General features: G+C 43.8%; 1 protein-coding gene across 3 annotated transcripts in view; it reads left to right on the top strand.

The window, feature by feature from the left end:
- The first annotated feature begins 4,415 nt into the window (after positions 1–4,415).
- Positions 4,416–21,232, top strand: part of RNF8 (ring finger protein 8) — a 34,434-nt gene continuing 17,617 nt past the window's right edge. Inside the window, exons 1-2 of one of the 3 annotated variants that reach the window (XM_032409903.1) lie at positions 4,416–4,703; positions 11,250–11,378. In XM_032409903.1, the coding sequence (XP_032265794.1) occupies positions 4,593–4,703; positions 11,250–11,378 (240 nt within the window). In that variant the 5' untranslated portion in view covers positions 4,416–4,592. The remainder of the gene's footprint in view (positions 4,704–11,249; positions 11,379–21,232) is intronic. The other 2 variants (XM_032409901.1, XM_032409902.1) reach the window with 2 other exon arrangements.

Raw genomic sequence — 21,232 nt, 5'->3', positions numbered from 1 at the left:
TTTGGACTGGATGATGATTGTTGTGGGGCTGTCCTGTGATTTGTAGGATGTTTTGCAGCATCCCCGGCTTCTAATCACTAGATGCCAGTAGCACCCCTGCCCCTGTCAGGACAACAAAATATGCTCCCAGATATTGCTAAATGTCCTGGGGGGGGGGTTGCCCCCACTTGAGATTCACTGTTATAAGGGAATAAACAGGGGAGATGGAGATAATAAAATCCCTAAATCTTAGAAGGCAGTATCTCCGAACTGTTTTGACCATGCACTCTTAGCAACAAAAGAAGGGCTGAGGATACAGCCCAGCATATGCATATTTATTTATTTGTATAAAGTCTATGTATATCCTCTGTGTTGTCCTTTTATGTAAGTATAAAATATCCACAAAAGTAGACTTTTTTTTTGAAGGATTGGATAAAAACCTAAGTAGATATCCGAATATATTCTTCCCACAAGCAAATGGGTCATCTTGTGTACTCCCTGGGGTATGGCCATTTCACCTTAGAGACCACTGCTGGGCTGTAATGAGTACAGCCTTTGGGGCTAGGTAGGTCCAAGCTCACAACCCTGGCTTCAGTCTCCAGCACTGCCATTTACTAGTTGAGTTACATTTATTCAATCAATAAAAATGTCAGGAATACAACTGAAAACAAGACATAACTCTCAAGAAGCTCATGGTGAGGAGACCTTGAGCAACCCAACAGTCTCAGGTTCCTCATAGGTAAGTGGAGATATCTGGCAGCATGGTAGTGAGGATCAAGTAAGATAATATATGAAAAGCATATAATAGGTACTCATAAATGGTACCTACTAATTCACTGTAGGGCCATTAGTGATAACTAAAGACTGGAAAGAGCCAAACTGTGTATCATTCAAGGACTGGTTGAAGAAACAAAGGTACATCTGCACAATGGATTAATACACAGCTGTAAAGAGGAAGGAGGAATATAGATCTATCCTGCTATGAAGTGATCTCCAGGATATGTTGTAAAATGAAACAAACAAGGTATGGGGTCAAGTAGAGATGAAGCACAGGAGACTTTGTAGGGAGATGAAACTATTCTCTGTGATACTATAATGTATGGCACTATGCATGTGCCAAAACTCATGGAACTTTATGAAGTGAGCCTTAATGTCTATGAATTATAAAAGATCATTATAGGAGGTCAGGGGATCCTAGATAGAATACAGACTGTGACAAAAGCATCTATGAAATAACCTCTTCGAAGGGGGTGGGGAAAAGGGTGCCGATCTAAGGAATTTTGGAAATGAGTGAAGTCTGTAAGACTAAAAGTCAAAGACTTGTGCATAAGTAGTGTACTCTAGTTGATAAAGTGTTTCCCACGGGTATATGGGTTAACAATTTTGAAAACACTGTATGTATACTGGAAATGACGATCAAATAAATGGATGGCATATGGTAGGAGCCAGGCTTTTCAGTTTTAGAGTGGAAGGTTACAGATAAGCAAGGGTGGGGGGATGACTGGAAAGATCCAGGGGCCAGGTGGTAATGCATTAGAGTTGTAAGCCATCATTATGCACACGTTCAGCTTACCAATGGAGATATATGTGTTATTACATACATTGTACATACATACATACAAGTGCATACATACATTATAAATATTCATAGATATGGGGATATGGAGGAGTTAGTATTCATACAAATATTTACTTCCCTGTCAGCTGAGAGAACCTAGAAGCAGTAACAGTTGCAACAAGCACAGTTAGTGTCCAGGTCTTGGTTTCTAATACCATTTCCCAATAAAAGGAAGCAGGGCTCCTTGGAGAACTGGCTGACTCTAGATGTAGAGCATCTTGTGCCAGAGAGTAAGGATGTGCTCTATAAAGCGCAGTGATGGAAGTATGTCAAAGGGACAATGTCGTCAAAGTAGGAACAATCTGAGCAACAAAATAAAGTGGTATTGGATTATAAAGCAAAGTATAAAATAAGTGAGTCCATACCACTATGAATATGAGTCCATACCAATATGAATAAATGATTCAATAAATAAATGGGGGAGAAGAGACAAATCTCCCATGCAGAAGGATTATTTTTTTTAAGATTTATTGATTTTAGAGAGAGAGAATGGGAGAGTGGGGGGGGAGGGGCAAAAGGAGAGGGGAAGAAGACTCCCCTCAGAGCGCGGAGCCTGATGCAGGGCTTGATACAGGGCTCAACCTCAACCCTGAGATCATGATCTGAGTTGAAACCAAGAGTGAGACACGCTTTAACTGACTGAGCCACCCAGGTGTCCCGCCCATGCAGAAGAATTATAAGCAATATATGTAGATACCCTGCTCTTAAGGAAGTGGAGCATAACTCCCCACTCCTTAAGTGTAGGCGGTGCGGGGTGACTTCCTTCCAAGAGGCACCGTCTGCAAAAGCGGAGAGGAACTTTACAGAAGAGAAACCTGACAAACACTGCCTCAGCCAGATCAAGGTTAACATCAACAGTAATAATTCATGTTGATAGTATGTACCCTCACTATGATATGATGAGAATGACATTTTACCTCTCTGGTCTTCCTCCCTAAAACCTATAGCCCCAGTCTAAGCATGAGAAAAACATCAGACAAATCCCAATTTAGGGACATTCTACAAAATACCTGGCCAGTACTCCTCAAAACTGTCAAGGTTGTCAAAAACAAGGCAAGTCTGAGAAACTGTCACAGCCAAGAGGAGCTTAAGGGGACATGCCAAGGAAATGTCAGGATGGCCTCTAGACGCCCTTGCTGTTCCCGGCACAGAATGCTAAGGTAGGATGGAGGCACCAACAGGCATTTAATCCACAGCCTGGGGAAGCACCTGCATGAGTACAGTTGTGGCTCCCACCCATTTTCCTGACCCTCTTTTACATCACAGGCTGAAATGCTTTTTCTTTTTTAAGATTTTATTTATTTATTTGCTTATTTATTTATTTATTTGAGGGGGTGGCGGAGGAGGAGTAGAGGGGGAGGGGGAGGGACAGGCAGACTCCATGCTGAGCTCAGAGCCAGTGGGGAGAGCCTGAGATCCTGACCTGAGCCAAAACCAAGAGTCAGACGCTTGACCAACTGAGCACCCCTCAGGCCGAAATTCTTGATCTGACATGCCACACAGATAAACCTCCAGGCTGGGGTTGCAACTGTGGTTAGGAAATTAGAACTGAATTGGCATTCTACCCTACCATTGAAATTGTTACTTGGAGAAGATTGCTAAACTTCTCTGTGCCTCTTTTCTCATCAAGCTTAAAATAAGAATTATCATTGTAACCACTATCATCATAGTGTTTGTGAGGAGCATACAAGATAAAGTATGTAGGGTGCTTGGCCTAGTACTTGGCACTTAGTTCTCAATAAATGTTAGCCCTGTGCTGTTGCGCTTTGTATGATTCATTTAGTGTATATATTTTCCCCTGACAGAATTTAAGAAAATTGGTAACCAGGTATTGGAAAATGGAAAAGACAAGAGGGGGTGTTGAGTTATCACCGATGTACTCACTGCAGGGAAGGGCTACCACACTATACTGGAGGATCAAAGAAAAGAATTTCAGATATTGTTGTTGTTTTTAATAGCTTTATTGAGGATAATCTACATACCATAAAATTTGTCCAATGGAAGTGTATGTAATGCTTCAGTGACTTTTCAGTAAATGTACACAATTGTGCAATCATCACCACAATCCAGTTTCAGCACATTTCTATCACCTCCCCAAATTCTTTCATGTCTGTGTTTAGTCCCGGCTCCCACACCTAGTCCCAGGTAACTGATTTCTGCCTCCATAGATTTGTCTCCTGTTAAGTTTTGAAAAATTCAGTAGTAAAAGGTCATGCAAAACAGATGCTATTTAGGAACAGTCTCAACACATTTTGTGCTCTTTTTTTTTTTTTTTTTTAAAGATTTTTTATTTATTTACTTGACAGAGAGAGACACAGCGAGAGAGGGAACACAAGCAGGGGGAGTGGGAGAGGGAGAAGCAGGCTTCCTGTCGAGCAGGGAGCCCGATGCAGGGCTCCATCCCAGGACCCCCGGGATCATGACCTGAGCTGAAGGCAGACGCTTAACGACTGAGCCACCCAGGCGCCCCTCTTTTTTTTTTTTTAAGTAAGCTCTACACCCAAGGTGGGACTTGAACTCACAGCCCGAGATCAAGAGTCTCATGCTCTACTGATTGAGCCAGCCAGGCGCCCCCAGACTTAACATACTTTAAAATCACAAGTTTAAAGTTGTTTAAAAGTTATAGTTTTAGGTAACATGGAACTCGTCATAAAGTAAAATCAATTTTTAAAAAAAGCGGGGTTAAGGTGAGAAGAGGTTCCACCTAGGGGAAGCTAGGAGTGGGGTACTGGTTCTTGAGAAGGGCTTCCGGGAGACGCCGCTCACCTGCGCCACCCCCGCCGCGGCCTCGCTCCGGCGCAGGCGCAGTGAGTCCGGTTTGCCGGCTGAGCGGGCGGGGCGCGGAGCCCGAGCGGGTGTTCACATCGATCGCGAGCGCGTAGCGATTGCTTCTGTCTGTTGTTTAGGTATGGCGCCGGCGACGAAGCTGAGAGGCGGCGGGAACCCGGGCGGGGGTCTCGCGCTGTGCTGACCGCGAGCGGGGCCAGAGTGGGCCATGGAGGAGCCCGGCTCGTTGGTCACGGGAGACCGCGCCGGTGGCCGGAGCTGGTGCTTGCGGCGCGTAGGGATGAACGCCGAGTGGCTGCTGCTGGAAGATGGAAACGAGGTGAGGGGGAGGGGTTCTTCGCGGGGGAAGGGGGTTAGAGGAAGCAGGGCCGGCAGGGAGCCGGGGCGTCGGCGGGAGGGATGAATTGAAGAGAGGAGGTGGGAGCCGGCCAGAGGGGAGAGATGTGAAGAGGGGTCCTAAGGGAGAGGAGGAAGGGGTTCTGGTGCGGGCGGTTGGCGGAGTCGAGGTGCGAAGTGTTTGGGGGGGGGGGGGGGGGGCGCGCGGGGGGGGAGGGGGGGGGGGGGGGGGGGGGGGGGGGGGGGGACTGGGACAGCCCCTGTTTGGATCGGACGGAGCCCTGTGGTGTCCGGTCCTGGCGGCAGAGCTGCCCCAACTTCCACCCGGAGTCACGAAGCGCCCGGTGTCCGGGAGGCTGGGGGGAGGAGGGGAGCGGAAAAGCATGAACTTTTTAGAGTTTATTTTGAAAAAGACTGTGAGTTTGGGTCATGTCCCTTTAAATGCGTAAATATTAATGTAAAAATGTCTTCCTTTCCAACTCTTGAGGAAAATTGACGCTTTGGGAGGGTCCACATTTATCCTGTGAGTCTTGGTACGGGCTGAGTGGCACCCCCTGAGGTGGGTTGGGGGTAGGGATTCAGAAATACTAGAGCTGCCCTCTCCAGGGGCCGCTTGTAATGTTTTCTAATGCGCTCATGAATGCAAAAAAGAAAAAAGAGGAAAGGTGAGGCACGGTTCCGGTTGGGGGCCGCTGGGGTGGTGGTTTAGAGAGAGTGATAGAAGAGGGGGCAGAGCGATTTAGAGTGCAGTCCCCTCCGGAAAGGGAGCTGGATCAGGGATCAGCTTGTGGTGGTGACTGGGAACCATTTGGGTTTTGAAATAATTTCTATGAAAGATAAGTCTTTTGATTATCATGTATGTTTAATTAGATTTTTTCTATAAGCTACATAATCTCAATTCAGTCTCCCAGATATTTATTATTTCTGTTTTTTGGTGTATTGTGAGAGGGACAAATAATAGCGACTTTGCCCTCAAAGAGTTTATCGCTTGAATGGGGAAAGACAAGTTTATACAGTGAAGCAGTCTGAGAACAGACATGCAGACTGTACAATCAGGTGCCAAGATGTGGATTATTTAGTACTGTCCTAGAACAGTGGTTCCTCAAGTCAGAGATGGGAGTCAGGTCCAGCCTTAACTTGCTAGATTAGGAGGTTTTAAATGGTTACTCAGGTGCTGTGATTTGAAGAACAGCAGGAAGACACCTCTTCCCCCAGATCTCTCTTTTTCTATCCAGGTATCAGTGCCTGGAGTCCACATTAGGCACACATTCTTTTTTTTTTAAGATTTTATATATATATTTTAGAAAGAGCAAGAACATGCTAGGAGAGAAGCAGAAGAGGAGAATCTGAAGCAGACTCCCCGCTGAGCCAGAGCCTGACGTGGGGCTCTATCCCACCACACAGGGCTCGATTCCACAACCCCAGAGATCATGACCTGAGCCAGACCCAAGAGTTTGATGCTTAACCAATTGAGCCACCCAGGCACCCCTCAGCACACATTCTTTGAGCTTGAGGCTTGAGCCTTGACGTTTCCCTGCCTGGCTTTTTCCAAAAGCATTTACCTTTGGGAAGTTTAACAAATGAAGATACCAACACCTGAATATTAGTAGCTATTCCTTATTTTGTATTAGGTTTGGGCTTTTACAAGTATTACTTAATCTGAGCCCTGCAAGTGTTCCACACTCACACACAGCCCTATAAAGTACTTAGTCAATTGTTAACATTCTTTCAGATTCAGTTGATGTGGACTAATTCATTACTTCTGAATAGCTTGATAGCACTGGGAGTGGGAGTAGGAGTTGGGGGCAAAAAGAATTAAAGCCCCTGTAGCAAAGGCAAGAGGAACTGTAAAGTACTCCTACATATATTTTAAACTCTTGGATAATTTTGTGTAGGGCCACCTCTATGGGAAGAGACCCATACACACCATAGTGAATGGTAAAGACCTAGTAGGAAGACCGGCTTGCCCTGGGTGCTTTGTGAGAGACCTGCCAGGCCTGGCTGTCTGCAGGGTCTGGTATTAGGAAGTAGTTGGAGCATAGCCTGCAGTGTGTATGAAGAGAGGTCTGAATTAAGGCAAGAGATGAAGTCGAACTTATTTTAGTGGCCCCCAAACCAAAGACAAGGTGGTGTGCACAAGATTTAGGAGGTGTGCTTATATGATTTAGTTATAGCAGCAGAATCAGTTTCCTGCCTTTCCAGTCCCCCTCAAAGTCTCAGATTTCCCAGATAAAACGATAAAACAAGGTTCTTCTTATTTCACTGAAGGGAATACAGCAGTAAATTGTCTGTCTGAATGGGTGTCCTTAAACTTCTTTTTTTTTTTCCCCAAAGAGGCCTATTTATGTATGTATGTATGTATGTATGTATGTATGTCTCTGCGCCCATTGTGAGGCTCAGACTCAGGACCCTGAGATCAAGAGTTGCATGCTCCACCAACTAAGCCAGCCTGGCACCCCTGTCCTTTAATTTCTTGAACCAATCCAGAGAGTTTGGGGGAAAAACAAATTAGATAGAGATGTATTGCTAATTAGCTAGGCCTTATAAGTATCTAGGTCTTTGGGAAGAACCATAGTATCTTCGTTTTTCTCTTTTTCTTTTCTTGTATTTGGTTTTCATGAACTTTTTTGCCCTAAGGGGGTTGGAAAAAGGGAAAGGATGGTTCTAGAGTATTTGCTGGCCATCTGGGAAACAATAGGAGTCATGCTCAGGAGAAATGAGATAGCAGTGAAGGTGGGTAAGGATGATGGCCTGCAAAACTGTTGTAAATAGAAACAACCCCCAACACTTGCACTGGTGGTTTGTTGGCACTCAGTTCCCATGGGAAATTTACTTTTATGTGCAAATGATGCTGGAATATCCGGATAAGCGCACCACAGACTCTAACCTTGGTGTACCTAGGTGAATTATAGGACCAGACAGTAAAAGGTAGGACGAAAAAGAGTGGTTCCTTACTTCCCTGGATTCAGAGTCTGTAGGAGGCTATTTGAGAAAAAGGCACTCATCTCCCTTTTCTGTAATACATTACCCAGACAGCTCTCAATGGTAACCTGGCTGTCTCCTCTCACGTATTAAAATTGTCTATGGAGTACTTCCTTCACCGGGGCGCCTGGGTGGCTCAGTTGGTTGGGCAGCTGACTCTTGATTTTGGCTCAGGGTCATGAGATCAAGCCCCACATCAGGTACCATGCTCAGCTGTCTTTCAAATTAAAAAGAAAAAAAACAAAAACAGAAAGAAAGCTACCTACATGGAAATTCTTACTGCTCCAGGATGACAGATAAACCCTTAAACATTGCATCTTTAAAAAATTTTAATTATTTGTTTAATTATTTTAAGTAGGCTCCATGCCCAGCATGGGGCTTGAACTCATGACCCTGAGATCAAGAGGTGCATGCTCTACTGGCTGAGCCAGCCATGTGCCCCTAAACATTCCATTTTTAAAGGAGATATAGGTAGGTAGATAGATAGGTAGATGGATAGATAGATATTCAGAGGAACTTGGATAATAAATGGAATTTCTGGCAAACTGTTCAAAGAACTGAAGAACTGAAATCAGATTGTAAGAGTTCCTGGCTTCTGCTCTATAGTTTCCAGTGGTAATGACCCAGTTTCCAAACTTCTGACCTAAAAAATGCTCATCCTAGAATCTGGGAGGACTCGTAAGCTCTTTATTCCTCTATTCACTCACACATATTTACTAAGCACTGTCCCAAGCACAGAAATACAGTGGTACACAAGATAGATAAGGTCCTTGCTTATGAAATTTATATTTTAGTAAGGGGTGGGTTGGGTAAAGCAAACAAGATAATTTTGGATTGTAACAAGTGCATGCTAACAACACGAAGGAATGCAATGGTGGGGGAGGGTGCAGGCAACAACTTTAGGGTAATCAAGGTAGGCCCTTGAGGAGCTGAAACTTGAAAGATGAGAAGGAGCCCATACAGATGTCTCAGAAGAGTGTTCTAAGTAGAGGGGACTGGAGAAAAGACCCTCAGGTAGTGGTGAGTGTTTCTGACTGTGGTATGAGATAAGACTAAAGAGTTGGAGGGGGTTAGGAAGTTTGGATCGTTAATGTAGTTTGGAAAGAAGGGAAATGGTCTGATTAAAAGATTTTAATTACCACTCCAGCTGCTGTGAAGAATGAAGTTGGTCTGAGTGGGGAAGGCAGGGCAGAAGCAAAAACAGCTGGAGGAGGTCAGGTTGTTTGGACTAAGGTATTGGCCATAGAGATAGAGAGAAGTGGACAGATTTAGGATATATTTGAATTACAACCGGTAGAATTTGCTGATGATTTGAATGTGAGGAGGAGGGACAGAGAAGAATCAAAGATAGCTCCTGGGGTTGGGGCTAAGCAGTTGCTTGGATGGTAGTGTCAGTTACTGTGATGAGAGTTTTAGGGGAAGCATAGATCCGGGGCAAGGAGACTCATGATGGTCTTTGAGGGACTGAGGAGGACTGGCATGATTCTGAAAGATTTTCAGAAAGAACAAAATGGGTAGCTTTTAGAAAACCACAGACCATTTGGCTTACTGTTCCCAGCTAAGGTTGTGGTATGGGTTATTATAGAGATGGCTTGTGCACCAAAAAGAAGCAGTAGGAGATTCTACGATCTAAATCTCAAGGGAATTTCATTTTCTTCCTTGACAGGGTTATTATAAACTAGACTGGTCCATCAGAAAAGTGTGATAGATGAGAATTGAGGCTTCTTTGCAACCTTTTTCGAGAGGCTCTCATGCTTTCCTCATGGATAAGATAGAAAATATGGACTCAGTGCAAAGACTTCTGGTTGAATTACAACTGGTTAAAGGTGTAGCCAGATAGTGTGGTGGAATGTTTACTAGGCTTTCCTGGGAGCTTTGCCTTTGGCTACATCCTGTTTCAATCTTTTTATCTGTGTCTTAAATGAATGTACAGAAGGCCTTATATCAATATGGTGGATGAGTCAAAGCTGGAAGGGATATTGAGTATGTCTGATGGCAGATTAAAAATTCAGAAAGGTCTTGACAAGCTCATGTGATAGGCTGAACTAACAAGATGAAATTTAATAGGAATCAATGTAAGGTCCTGCACTCGAATCCAAATGTACGAACTAGTCAAGTATAGGACAGAAGAGACATGACTTAGCATAGCAATTCTTGGAGGAGGGTTAGACCAAGAAATTTAATCATTCCCAAGCCCGAGGATACATTGGCAGCATGATAGATCTGCTGTGAAAGCTAATACAATTTATATGCTCCAGTGATGATATCTAGAACTGGGAAAGTGATGCTTGCATTTGACTGTGTTATAAAAATTAATTTTTTTTTAAATGTGACATCTAGGAATAAAAATAAACCAGGAGTCCCTTCACAGATGTATTAGGCACGCAAAGAGACGCAAACCTATGCCATGGGAGTTAAGTTTGAAGTAACTGGGAACATAGGGCCAGAAAAGAGAAGACTAAGTAGACACTTTGTAACTGTCAAGTGGAAGGGAGATGGCAGATTTTCTCATGGTGTTCAGAGCAGAGCCAGAGCCAAAGGATGGAATTTATAGGAAGAAAGATGCCAAATTAGGGCCATTGAAAAATTGGAAGGACTGTCTTGTATAGAGGCTGTAGTTCTTGGCAGTGTTTAAGACTAGTTGATGGGCGAAAGGAATGAAATCTTGCCATTTGCAACGATGTGGATGGAACTGGAGGGTATTATGCTGGGCAAAATAAGTCAATCAGAGAAAGACATGTATCATATGACCTCACTGATATGAGGAATTCTTAATCTCAGGAAACAAACTGAGGGTTGCTGGAGTGGTGGGGGGTGGGAGGAATGGGGTGGCTGGGTGATAGAATTTGGGGAGGGTATGTGCTATGTATGGTGAGCGCTGTGAATTGTGTAAGACTGTTGAATCACAGACCTGTACCTCTGAAACAAATAATACATTATATGTTAAAAAAAAAAAAGATAGTAGGAAGGGAAAAATGAAGGGGGGGAAATCGGAGGGGGAGACGAACCATGAGAGACTATGGACTCTGAGAAACAAACTGAGGGTTCTAGAGGGGAGGGGAGTGGGAGGATGGGTTAGCCTGGTGATGGGTATTAAGGAGGGCACGTACTGAACGGAGCACTGGGTGTTATACGCAAACAATGAATCATGGAACACTACATCAGAAACTAATGATGTAATGTATGGTGATTAACATAACTAAATAAAAAAAATGTTAAAAAAAGGAAAGAAAGAAAGGAAAAAAAAAAAGACTAGTTGATGGGGGTGTGTGGAAAGGATTCCTCCATCTCATGACAGAAGTTTAGGGTCCTCCCAACACTGACATTCCATGATTAACTTCATTCAGCTGTCTCTTGTCAGAACTTCTTGCCTTTTTCTACCTGCTGGTTCCTGTGGTAGCTGAAGGAGATAGCTGATAAGCTATATGGGTTTCACAAGAGTCTGGTATCTTAAGTCAGGACGTGTGGATATTGCTGGTTGACAAGATTGCAAAGGACCTCGCTTTTCAGCAAAATGACTGTGTCTCTTACATTGTTGTCTTCGTAGGTGACTATAGGGCGAGGATTTGGTGTCACATACCAACTGGTATCAACAATCTGCCCTCTGATGATTTCCCGAAACCACTGTGTTTTGAAGCAGAATGTTGAGGGCCAGTGGACAATTATGGACAACAAGGTACAGGAATCCACAGATGCCTAATGACTTTTACTGAATTTTTGTTTATTTTTAAATTACTTTTTTTTTGCATAGGTAATACAGAATACAAAATTAAAAGGTTCAAAAGTATATCCTCCCTTAGCCAGCCAGTTGTCTTCCCCACAGACGACCATTTCTGTATGCTGCCAGAGATTAGATTATACCAAAATAATTTCTTTTTTTTTTTTTTTTAAAGATTTTATTTATTTATTTGACAGAGAAACACAGTGGGAGAGGGAACACAAGCAGGGGGAGTGGGAGAGGGAGAAGCAGGCTTCCCGCAGAGCAGGGAGCCCGATGTGGGGCTCGATCCCAGGACCCCAGGATCCTGACCTGAGCCGAAGGCAGACGCTTAATGACTGAGCCACCCAGGTGCCCCCCAAAATAATTTCTCATGACTTGAATGAAAGTTCATTACTTCGAAGGAAACTCCTGAATTGGGGCAGTAGCTCCTGCTCCAGAAACAAGACTGAGTTACTGGGGGAATTGTCCTTTGTGAGTCATAGGTACAGAGACCTTGGGAAAAATCTGATGGATATTCTGGAGTATACCTATGGTTCAGAGCACTGGGAAGAGGAAGGAATTGAGCTGACTGCACTTAGCTCCTTCCCTTCCCAATTCCTTTCCATCAGAGCAACACTCCCATCCTCTTTTTAATCCGTTTTATATATTTCTGTCTTGAGGAAGATTTCCTTTGAATATAGGCCTTTTTTGCTTTAAACAAATTTGAAAATCACTGGTCTGGTGTGAATACTAAGGGAGGTGAAATAGTGTGTAAAGCCCAGCAATTAGGAGGCACCTAAAGGGCAGATATACAAACACCCAGGGATACCGTGAAAATAGAGACTATGCTCCGAGAGAAATTCGAATGTTGACAGCTAAGGCATTAGGAAGTAGGAAATGTCTTCAGACACCATCTTACACTGCTCTGGTTGGAAGGGTTGTAACGACACCTGGTAGAAAGAAGGGTAATAAATGGTCTGAGACCAGTTCTGAGGTGTGCTGGGGCGGAGGGGTCACCTTACACCGCCAAGCACTGCTTGGGACGCCAGCTCGGTGTCTTACTATTCACCTCAGTTCTGATAGCATCGAATTCCACAGGTTAACACCTATGCTTCTGACCAACAGCTGTAGATTGGAGGCTCCAAGGATGCCAGTCACAAGTCCCAAGTTGTTTACTTGTACTTCTAACCAACTGGAACCAACTGGTTCCAATGACTTCCTCCCCCTTTGGATTTGATTAATTAGCTAGAGTGGCTAATTAACCAACTGGGTGGCTCAGTTGGTTAAGCAACTGTCTTCGGCTCAGGTCATGATCTCAGGGTCCTGGGATCGAGCCCCACATCGGGCTTCCTGCTCAGCAGGGAGCCTGCTTCTCCCTCTCCCTCGACCTGCTACTCCACCTGCTTGTGCTCTGTCTCTCTCTGTCAAAAAAAAAAAAAATCTAAAAATTAGCTAGAGTGGCTCACAGAACTCAGGGAAACATTTGCTTATGTTTACCGGTTTATTATGAAAGGATAGGAATAAAGGATACAGAGGAACATCCATACAGAAGAGGTGTGTAGGGTAAGGTATGCGGGAAAGGGCACAAAGCTTTCATGTCCTGTCTGGGTGTGCCACTCACTCAAAACCTCCATGTAGTCATCAACCCAGAAGCTCTCTGAGCCTATCCTTTTGGGTTTTTATGGAGGCTCTATTACACAGCATGATGGATTAAATCATTGGCCATTGGTGATCAGTTCAATGTCCAACCCCTCACTCCTCCCAGAAGGTTGAGGGGTGGGACTGAAAGTTTCAACCCTTCAGTCACTGGGTTGGTTCCCCTAGCAAATAGACCCTATCCTTAGGTGACCTCAGGCTGGACCAAGGTTGCCTCATTAACATAATAAAAGACACCTTTCTGTGTCACCACTTAGGAAATTCCAAGAGTTTTTAGGACCTCTGTGCTAGAAACAGGGATAAAGACCAAATATGTATTTCTTATTATAATTCACAATATCACAGGTATCCCACAGGCCTGCCTCATTTTGCATGCTTAAAACTGCTGGATTTAAGCTGTTGAGAAACTACCTTCCTGACTAGGATGAAATTGAGTTGGCATTGTATTGAAGGAGAGGGTATAAGTGCTAAGTAAATTGGTTTGGCACGCTTGGCAAGGCGTTAGGAGCACAGTAGAGATTGGTGCTGCAACGGGGGCCTCAGAGATGATCAAGTTTAACCTCTTCTGGGAACAGAGGAATCTGAGACCCAGAGAGATAAATTGACTTGCCCAGGCCCTTCTAACTGGTTGAGTGAGTGAATGAGCCAGGGCTCAAACTCAAATAAGTCTCTACCATATCGTGTTGTCAAATACCAGTGAAGTACTCTGATTTGCTCTACAGGTACGCTCCGCTTTTGGAAAGTTCACATTATCTATCCTACACTTCGCTTTTACAAAAGACCTACGTTGGTTCCTGTATTTGCTAACGAAAAGAAATAGATTTCTTTTACAAAAAAAGGGCAAAAATAGTGTTTAACATTTGTTTTGCAGTGAGCTGTCATAGAGGCAGCATGCAGCAGAGCAGTGAGAGTGGCCCTGCTCAGCTCTTTCCCAGGGAACTACACTCAGCATCTCAGCATCAAGGTGCCATAGCTTTGAACTGTGTCTGGGAGCATCTGTGCTTTAATCTCGATTTATTTTGTGCATCTGTTAGCAAGCGATGTCCTAAGGTATCAGAAAAGCCTAAGAGAGGTTGTATTTTGGGTCTGGGAACAATAAAAAAATTTTCCACATAAGTTAATAGTGATTGCTTCTTTGCTTCTTTGCTTTACACCATTGGCTTGGGAACGCTCTACTTTTGTATATCAGGGGAAACCTGTACCAGTTGTATGATTAAAAAAAAATTAATGATGCATATCTAAGTCATAGATGCCAGGTTTTAAAGCCCCTGCAGTAGCTTATATCAAACCACCTTAGGAAAAGATGTTTTCCTTATCAGAGTTGGTTATCTGAGAAATGGGGTTGCAGTATTAGAGAGGTGAGTTCTCTGGTGCTTCTCTCCTTGATTATGTGCAGTATGGATGTGTTCCGTTTATGGGATAGCAGATTTTGAGAGGTTGGGAAGCCATCAGCTGGCTGATTTTAGTGTTCCTTGAATGTCAGCCTTAGGGACACAGAGGCAGCCCACGCCAGCCACAGATCATGACTGCTTCTGGGCCGCTCTCCAGCATTTGCCATGTACCCTTTCTTCTAAGGCTGTTGTTACCATGAGACTCCTCTCTTAGAGCTCAGACAGATAATACAGAGAGAAAGCAGGCTCCAGATTCTTTCAAGTCTTTTCTGGTTTAAGCCTCTTAGCTTTGATTCCATTTGTGAGGTAACTGATTTTTAAGAGAAGCTGTGACTCGAGTGTTTTGATGGAGCAACTGTTCTTACAGGTAAAAGCACCAACCCCTCCACCCCCCTGCCTTTTTTTTTTTCCTTAACAGATGCTCCTTTTCTTTGTGGCTTTTTTCTGGCATGATGCCTTGGCAGTCCTCTTCTGATGAAGGATTTGAATTTCAGGTGCAGGACATTATTGTTATGGTCATATTTGAAGTCATTTACCAAGTCTTTTCAAGAGGTAGAGATTTCAAATAATTCAAAACTCAGAACTACACTCTCTCTTCATTAAATGGTCTCTCTTATATGCTGGAATGACCAGAAAGTGAAAGCTTAAGTACAGATCTAAAAATTGCAACAAATGCAATTTTAGTTTAAATTGACTTAAAAAAAGAAAAACCTTGAAGGACTGCTGACTCTGCACACACAATGTTGTCGTGTACATTTCAGTTGAAAAGCTCTTCACATGGCTCATCTTATGTATTAATATCCAGCTCTTTCAGAAAATTGGTTGTTTCAGAGTCAGTCTGAAATGCCTTGGTGGGTTTACTTGCCTTCAGTCCTCGAAGCTCAGGCATGTTGTTTGAACCTTTCTCATTCTTCTCCTCTCGTGTTGTTATTCGTGTGCTCCCTGGTGATTCCTACCTTCATGTCTGCAGGCTCTGGCATTTAATGTGTCTGGTGAATTCGATCATCTGTGAACAAACCTTGTTGCTTGGGACAGTTCAGCTTCTGGTTGTCCAGCAGCTGGAGCAGTGGCTCTCAACCCCATTTCCAGTTTTTGTGCTTACCTGGGGTTTTTCTAAATATACTGCTGGTATCACATTAAAATTAAGAACTTCCATTCATCAAAAGACACCATTCAGAGAGGGAAAGGCAAACTCAGAGTAGAAGATGATATTTGCTACACATAACCGATGAAGGATTTATGTTTGAATATGTACAGAACTCCAGATCAATAAGACAAAGAAAGATAACCCAGTTTGTTTGTTTGTTTGTTTTTTAAGATTTTATTTATTTATTTGACAGAGAGAGACACAGAGAGGGAACACAAGCAGGGGGAGAGGGAGAAGCAGGCTTCCTGCGGAGCAGGGAGCCCGACGCGGGGCTCGATCACAGGACCCTGGGATCATGACCTGAGCTGAAGGCAGACGCTTAACAACTGAGTCACCCAGGCGCCCTGAAAGATAACCCAGTTTTAAAAATGGGCAAGAGCCAGGCACTTCACAAAAGATTATGCCCAAATGTTCAGTATCCATGAGAAGTTGTTCAACCTCATTAGGGATCAGGGAAATGCAAATTAAAACCACAATGGAATACCACTACATACCCGCCAGAGTGGCTAAAATTAAATACTGACCATCCTAGGCATTAGCAAGGATGGGGGCAAATAGTCTTTTGGTAGAAGTATAAATTGGTACAATCATTTTGGAGAATTATTTGGCATTATTTATTACAGTTGCACATATATACAGTTGCGCATATTCTCCTGACAATAATTTCACTGCCAAGGAAACAGCCCAGGTGTTCATCAACAGTAGATACAATCTTACAGTGAAACCTTATACTAGAATGAATATGAATGAACTGCTATATTCAACAGCATGGATTAATCTCACAAACAATATTGAGTGAAAGAAGACAGACACAGAAGAATACATATTATATGATGCCATTTATATAATTGTCCAAACTAGGCAAAACTAGTGTGTGATGTTAAGCCACACTAGTAGAACCCTTATGGAGTGGGAGGGGCTTAGGCGCTAGAGGGAAGTAGGGGTGGGGGGTGGGGGGACGTTCTGGGATGCTGAGAATGTGGAATTTTTTTTTAAACCTTGTAGTTACACTGAGATGTTCACTTTGTGATTATTCATCTAGTTGTACATTTATGATTTGTGCACTTTTATGTTTGTGTATTATGCTTTAGTAAAGAATTTCTAATACCAAATGCTGGTGAGCATGCAGAGTAACTGGAACTCTTTTTTTTTTTTTTTTTTTTAAGATTTTATTCATTTATTTGAGACAGAATGAGAGAGAGAGAGAGCACATGAGAGGGGGGAGGGTCAGAGGGAGAAGCAGGCTCCCTGCCGAGCAGGGAGCCCGATGCGGGACTCGATCCCGGGACTCCAGGATCATGACCTCAGCCGAAGGCAGTCGCTTAACCAACTGAGCCACCCAGGCGCCCAGTAACTGGAACTCTTAAACACCGCAAGTGAGAATACACAATGATACCACCACTTCGAAAAACAGTTTGGCAGTTTTTGTTTTTGTTTTTTTAAACAACAAACATTTACTTCTCACAGTTCAGGAGTTTGGTAGGCATCAAGATCAGTGATTAGGCAGGCAGGTTTAGTTTCTGATGAGAACTCACTTACTGGTTTGAAGATGGCTGCCTTTTTTTCTTTTTTTTTTAAGGGGGGGTGGGGAGGGAGAGAGAGAGAATCTTCAGCAGGCTCCATGCCCAATGTGGAGCTCTGCAGGGGCTTGATCTCACGGCCCTGAGATCATGACCTGAGCCAAAATACAGAGTCAGACACTTAAACCAACTGAGCTGCCCAGGGGCCCCAAAGATGACTGTCTTCTTGTTTCATCTTCACATGGCAGAGAGCACTGAGAGCGGAAGCAAGCTCTCGCATTTCTTCTTCTTCCTCCCTCCCTCCCTCCCTTCCTCCTCCCTCCTCCTCCCCTCCCCTTCTTCTTCTTCTCTTCCTCCTTCTTCCCCCCCCCCACCCCAGTTTGGCAGTTTCTTACAGTTAAACATACACTTCCCCAGCATTCCTGTTCCTGTCCCAAATTAATGAAAACTTACGTTCTCACAGAAACCTGGATGTGAGTGTTTCTCGTGGCTTTATTCATAATCACCAGAAACTAAAAAAAAACGATGCTAGGGAGTGGATAAACAAACTGATATGCCCATTCTCTGGAATACTGCTTACCAATAAAAATACCAAACTACTGTTAATGCAACAAAATGGATGAATCTTAGTCATTATGCTAAGTGAAAGAAGCCAGACTCAAAAGGATGCATTCTATGTGATTCCATTTATACAACATTCTGGAAAAGGCAAACCTATGTAGGGCAGAGAATATGTGAGTAGTTGCCTGGGAATGAAGGAAGGGTTAACTGTAAAGGGGCACTGTGTCTTGGTACAAATTGTGCACGTACCATATGTGTTTGTGTATAAACTTGACTTTGGGGACGCCTGGGTGGCTCAGTTGATTAAGTGTCTGCCTTCAGCTCAGTTCATGATCCCGGGGTCCTGGGATTGAGTCTCGCATCAGATTCCTTGCTCAGTGGGGAGCCTGCTTCTCCTTCTGCTCCTCCCCCTGCTTGCGCATTCGCGCGCGCTCTCTCTCTCTCTCTCTGACAAATAAATAAATAAAATCTTTTTTTTTTTAAAGATTTTATTTATTTATTTGACAGAGAGAGACAGCGAGAGGGAGTACAAGCAGGGGGAGTGGGAGAGGGAGAAGCAGGCTTCCCGTGGAGCAGGGAGCCTGATGGCGGGGCTCAATCCCGGGACTCCGGGATCGTGACCTGAGCTGAGGGCAGATGCTTAACAACTGAGCCACCCAGGCGCCCCAAATAAATAAAATCTTAAAAAAAAAAAGCAACTGGGGCACCTGGGTGGCTCAGATAACCGTCTGCCTTCGGCTCAGGTCATGCTCACAGGGTCCTGGGATCGAGTCCCGCATCGGGCTCCCTGCTACGCGGGGAGCCTGCTTCTCCCTCTGCCTCTGCCTCTGCCTCTCTGTCTCTCTGACTCTCATGAATAAATAAATAAAACATTTAAAAAAAAAAAAAGCAACTGGACTTTAAAAATCCTGATACCTAGTCCCCATCTCAGACCAATTAGCCCAGTGTTTCTTTTAAACATTTCCAGGTGATTTCACTGGACAGTCAAGGTTGAGAACCACCGGGCTACATAAATCATTTAGTGAACTGCCTGTTGGCTTTGGGTTTCCACTCTCCTCAACAGCTGATTAAAAATGCTGGGCAGAGACTGAGCATCAAGTGAAGTAATTGGTGTTTACGTGGGTGCAGGTTATCCCACCTTTTCCCCATTGATGGCTAGGAGTCACTGGGCAGGCTTTTCTTTGGTTATCACTTTGCTGTTGCTGATAGTGCTCAAACTGGGGATCGTGAAAACCAACATCAAGAAAGGCTTGAGGGGCGCCTGGGTGGCTCAGTTGGTTAAGCGTCTGCCTTTGGCTCAGGTCATGATCCCAGGATCCTGGGATTGAGCCCAGCGTCAGGCTTCCTGCTTGGTGGGGAGTCTGCTTCTCCCTCTCCTCCCTGCTTATGTGCTCTCTCTTGCCATCTCTGTCTCTCTCAAATAAATAAGTAAAATCTTAAAAAAAAAAAAAAAGGCTTGAACACAGTTTGATTTATTTAAACCATTGCATTTAAGATCATATCCTGGGCAATACTCGATTGTTCTTACACAGTCATGGTATTTTCAACCTTTTCTAGTCACCTTGTGAACAGACCTGACTTGGGGCTGTGGTCCAAAGTATACCACTAGATGTCACCAAGGAGTGATGAATGGATAAACAGATGGATCCAAGGGTAAAATGGGATGGGAAGATGTTGAGAGTTTATTTTCTGGATCTAAAGGGCTCTGAAGGAGGCGGGTTACTGCGGAGGATCTAGGGAAGGGTTTGCAGTACCTCTTAAAAGTTCACCCCAGTTTTTTAGGGGTTCCTTATTTGCTCCAGACTTGGGCTGCTTCTGTAACCTTCTTCTTTTATTTAACCCTCTCTTTGTCTTTGAGATTTTTCTTAAATATCTGTACCTTGGCAATAGGTGGCCTCCTGTGTCATATTACTTTCCCTGAGACCCTTTTCCTGTGTATAATCTGTAATTAACTATTCTGCTATAGAACTGTTCTCAAATAGAGTCTTTTGGCCTCCCTCCCCCTCCTTTTTTATTTCTGCCTGTGTTGTTTCAGAAGTCAGCAGAACTCAACACTCTCATAATTTCTCAGGCTGAATATGAATAGAAAGGTTGGGAGAAGTTTAGCCAGATAAGCCAGGTTAGGCCCAAGGCAGTGAGTTAAAGCCAGTCTTTCTGTATGTATCTATGTTCATTTTTCTCTTCCTCTCTCCCCTCCAGCCACATAATATAAAACAAGCAAGGGCCTACTACCAACCCAGAACTGAGATCCAAACTCTAGTCTTCATCCTCTGTGCCTTGTAGTCAAGCCCCCATCCCTCATTTTTGGGTTGACAGGTATCTTTTCTAGCTGTGAGGAGGTAGCTGTAGTTACCAACTTGAACATAGTCTTAATCCCAGTTCAGATGTGACCTTCATCTCTGGACTGTCTCCCAAAGATAAGTTCTTTTTCTTTTTTTTTTAAGATTTTATTTATTTGACGAAGAGAGACACAGCGAGAGAGGGAACACAAGCAGGGGGAGTGGGAGAGGGAGAAGCAGGCTCCCTGCAGAGCAGGGAGCTCAGTGCAGGGGTCGATCCCAGCACCCTGGGATCGTGACCTGAGCCGAAGGCAGATGCTTAATGACTGAGCCACCCAGGCGCCCCTTTTTTTCTTTTGTTTTTTTTAAAGATTTTGTTTATTTATTTGACAGAGACACAGCAAGAGAGGGAGATAAGTTCTTAATATGGGTTAAAATGCCATCTTTGCCTTTCTTTCTTTCCTTCCTTCCTTCCTTCCTTCCAAATTTATTTAAGTAATGTCTACTCCCAACGTGGGGCTTGAACTCACAACCCCAAGATCAAGAGTCCCATGCTCTTCCGACTGAGCCAGCCAGGCACCCGCGCCCCCCGCCCCCCCAGCCCCATCTCTTTAAACTTTAAATCCTGCATTTGTTTCAAGTCTGTTTTTAGAACCTGTCATCTCCATTTAGCATCTCTTCTCTGGCCCAGCTCTACATGATAGTCCTTTGCATTTATAGGCTGTGCTGTGTAATCCCATATTTACTTATATGTGCCCTCGTGTTTTCCTTTCCAAAGTCAGCTGCTAAAAGTTGTTTTCATATCTTCTACTTTTGTGCTCAGTATATTTACCTTGCAAGATGCTGAGCACAGAATTGAAATGACCGTTGATAAGTCGATTGAGCCAGAACATAATAATAGTAGTGAACACTTATATAATGCTTACCATGTGCCAGGCACTTTTCTAAGTACATTACATATGTCATCTCATTAAATCTACACAAAATCCATGAGGGAGAGTCTATTATTATCCTTCATTTTATAGATGTGGTAACTGGGGCATGGAGAGGTTAAGAAAGTTAACCAGAGTCACACAGCTATTAAGTGATGAGGCCAGATTACAAGTCTAGGCACTGTGACTCCAGGGTCCATGCTCTCAACCCCTACACTGTGGTTTAATTTAAGTCATTAAAGTAAATATTTATCAAGTATTTGTTATATATGAGTCACTGTGCTCGGTGTTTTACATGTATTATTTCATTCATTCCTCACAGAGCGGTATGAGTTAGGAACTGT

Source organism: Phoca vitulina, unplaced genomic scaffold (assembly GCF_004348235.1).
Source record: "Phoca vitulina isolate PV1807 unplaced genomic scaffold, GSC_HSeal_1.0 scaffold11, whole genome shotgun sequence".
In the NCBI taxonomy this organism is placed as follows: domain Eukaryota; kingdom Metazoa; phylum Chordata; class Mammalia; order Carnivora; family Phocidae; genus Phoca; species Phoca vitulina.
The sequence above is the reverse complement of the archived record's forward strand: the minus strand, read 5'-3'. Positions and strand labels throughout refer to the sequence as shown.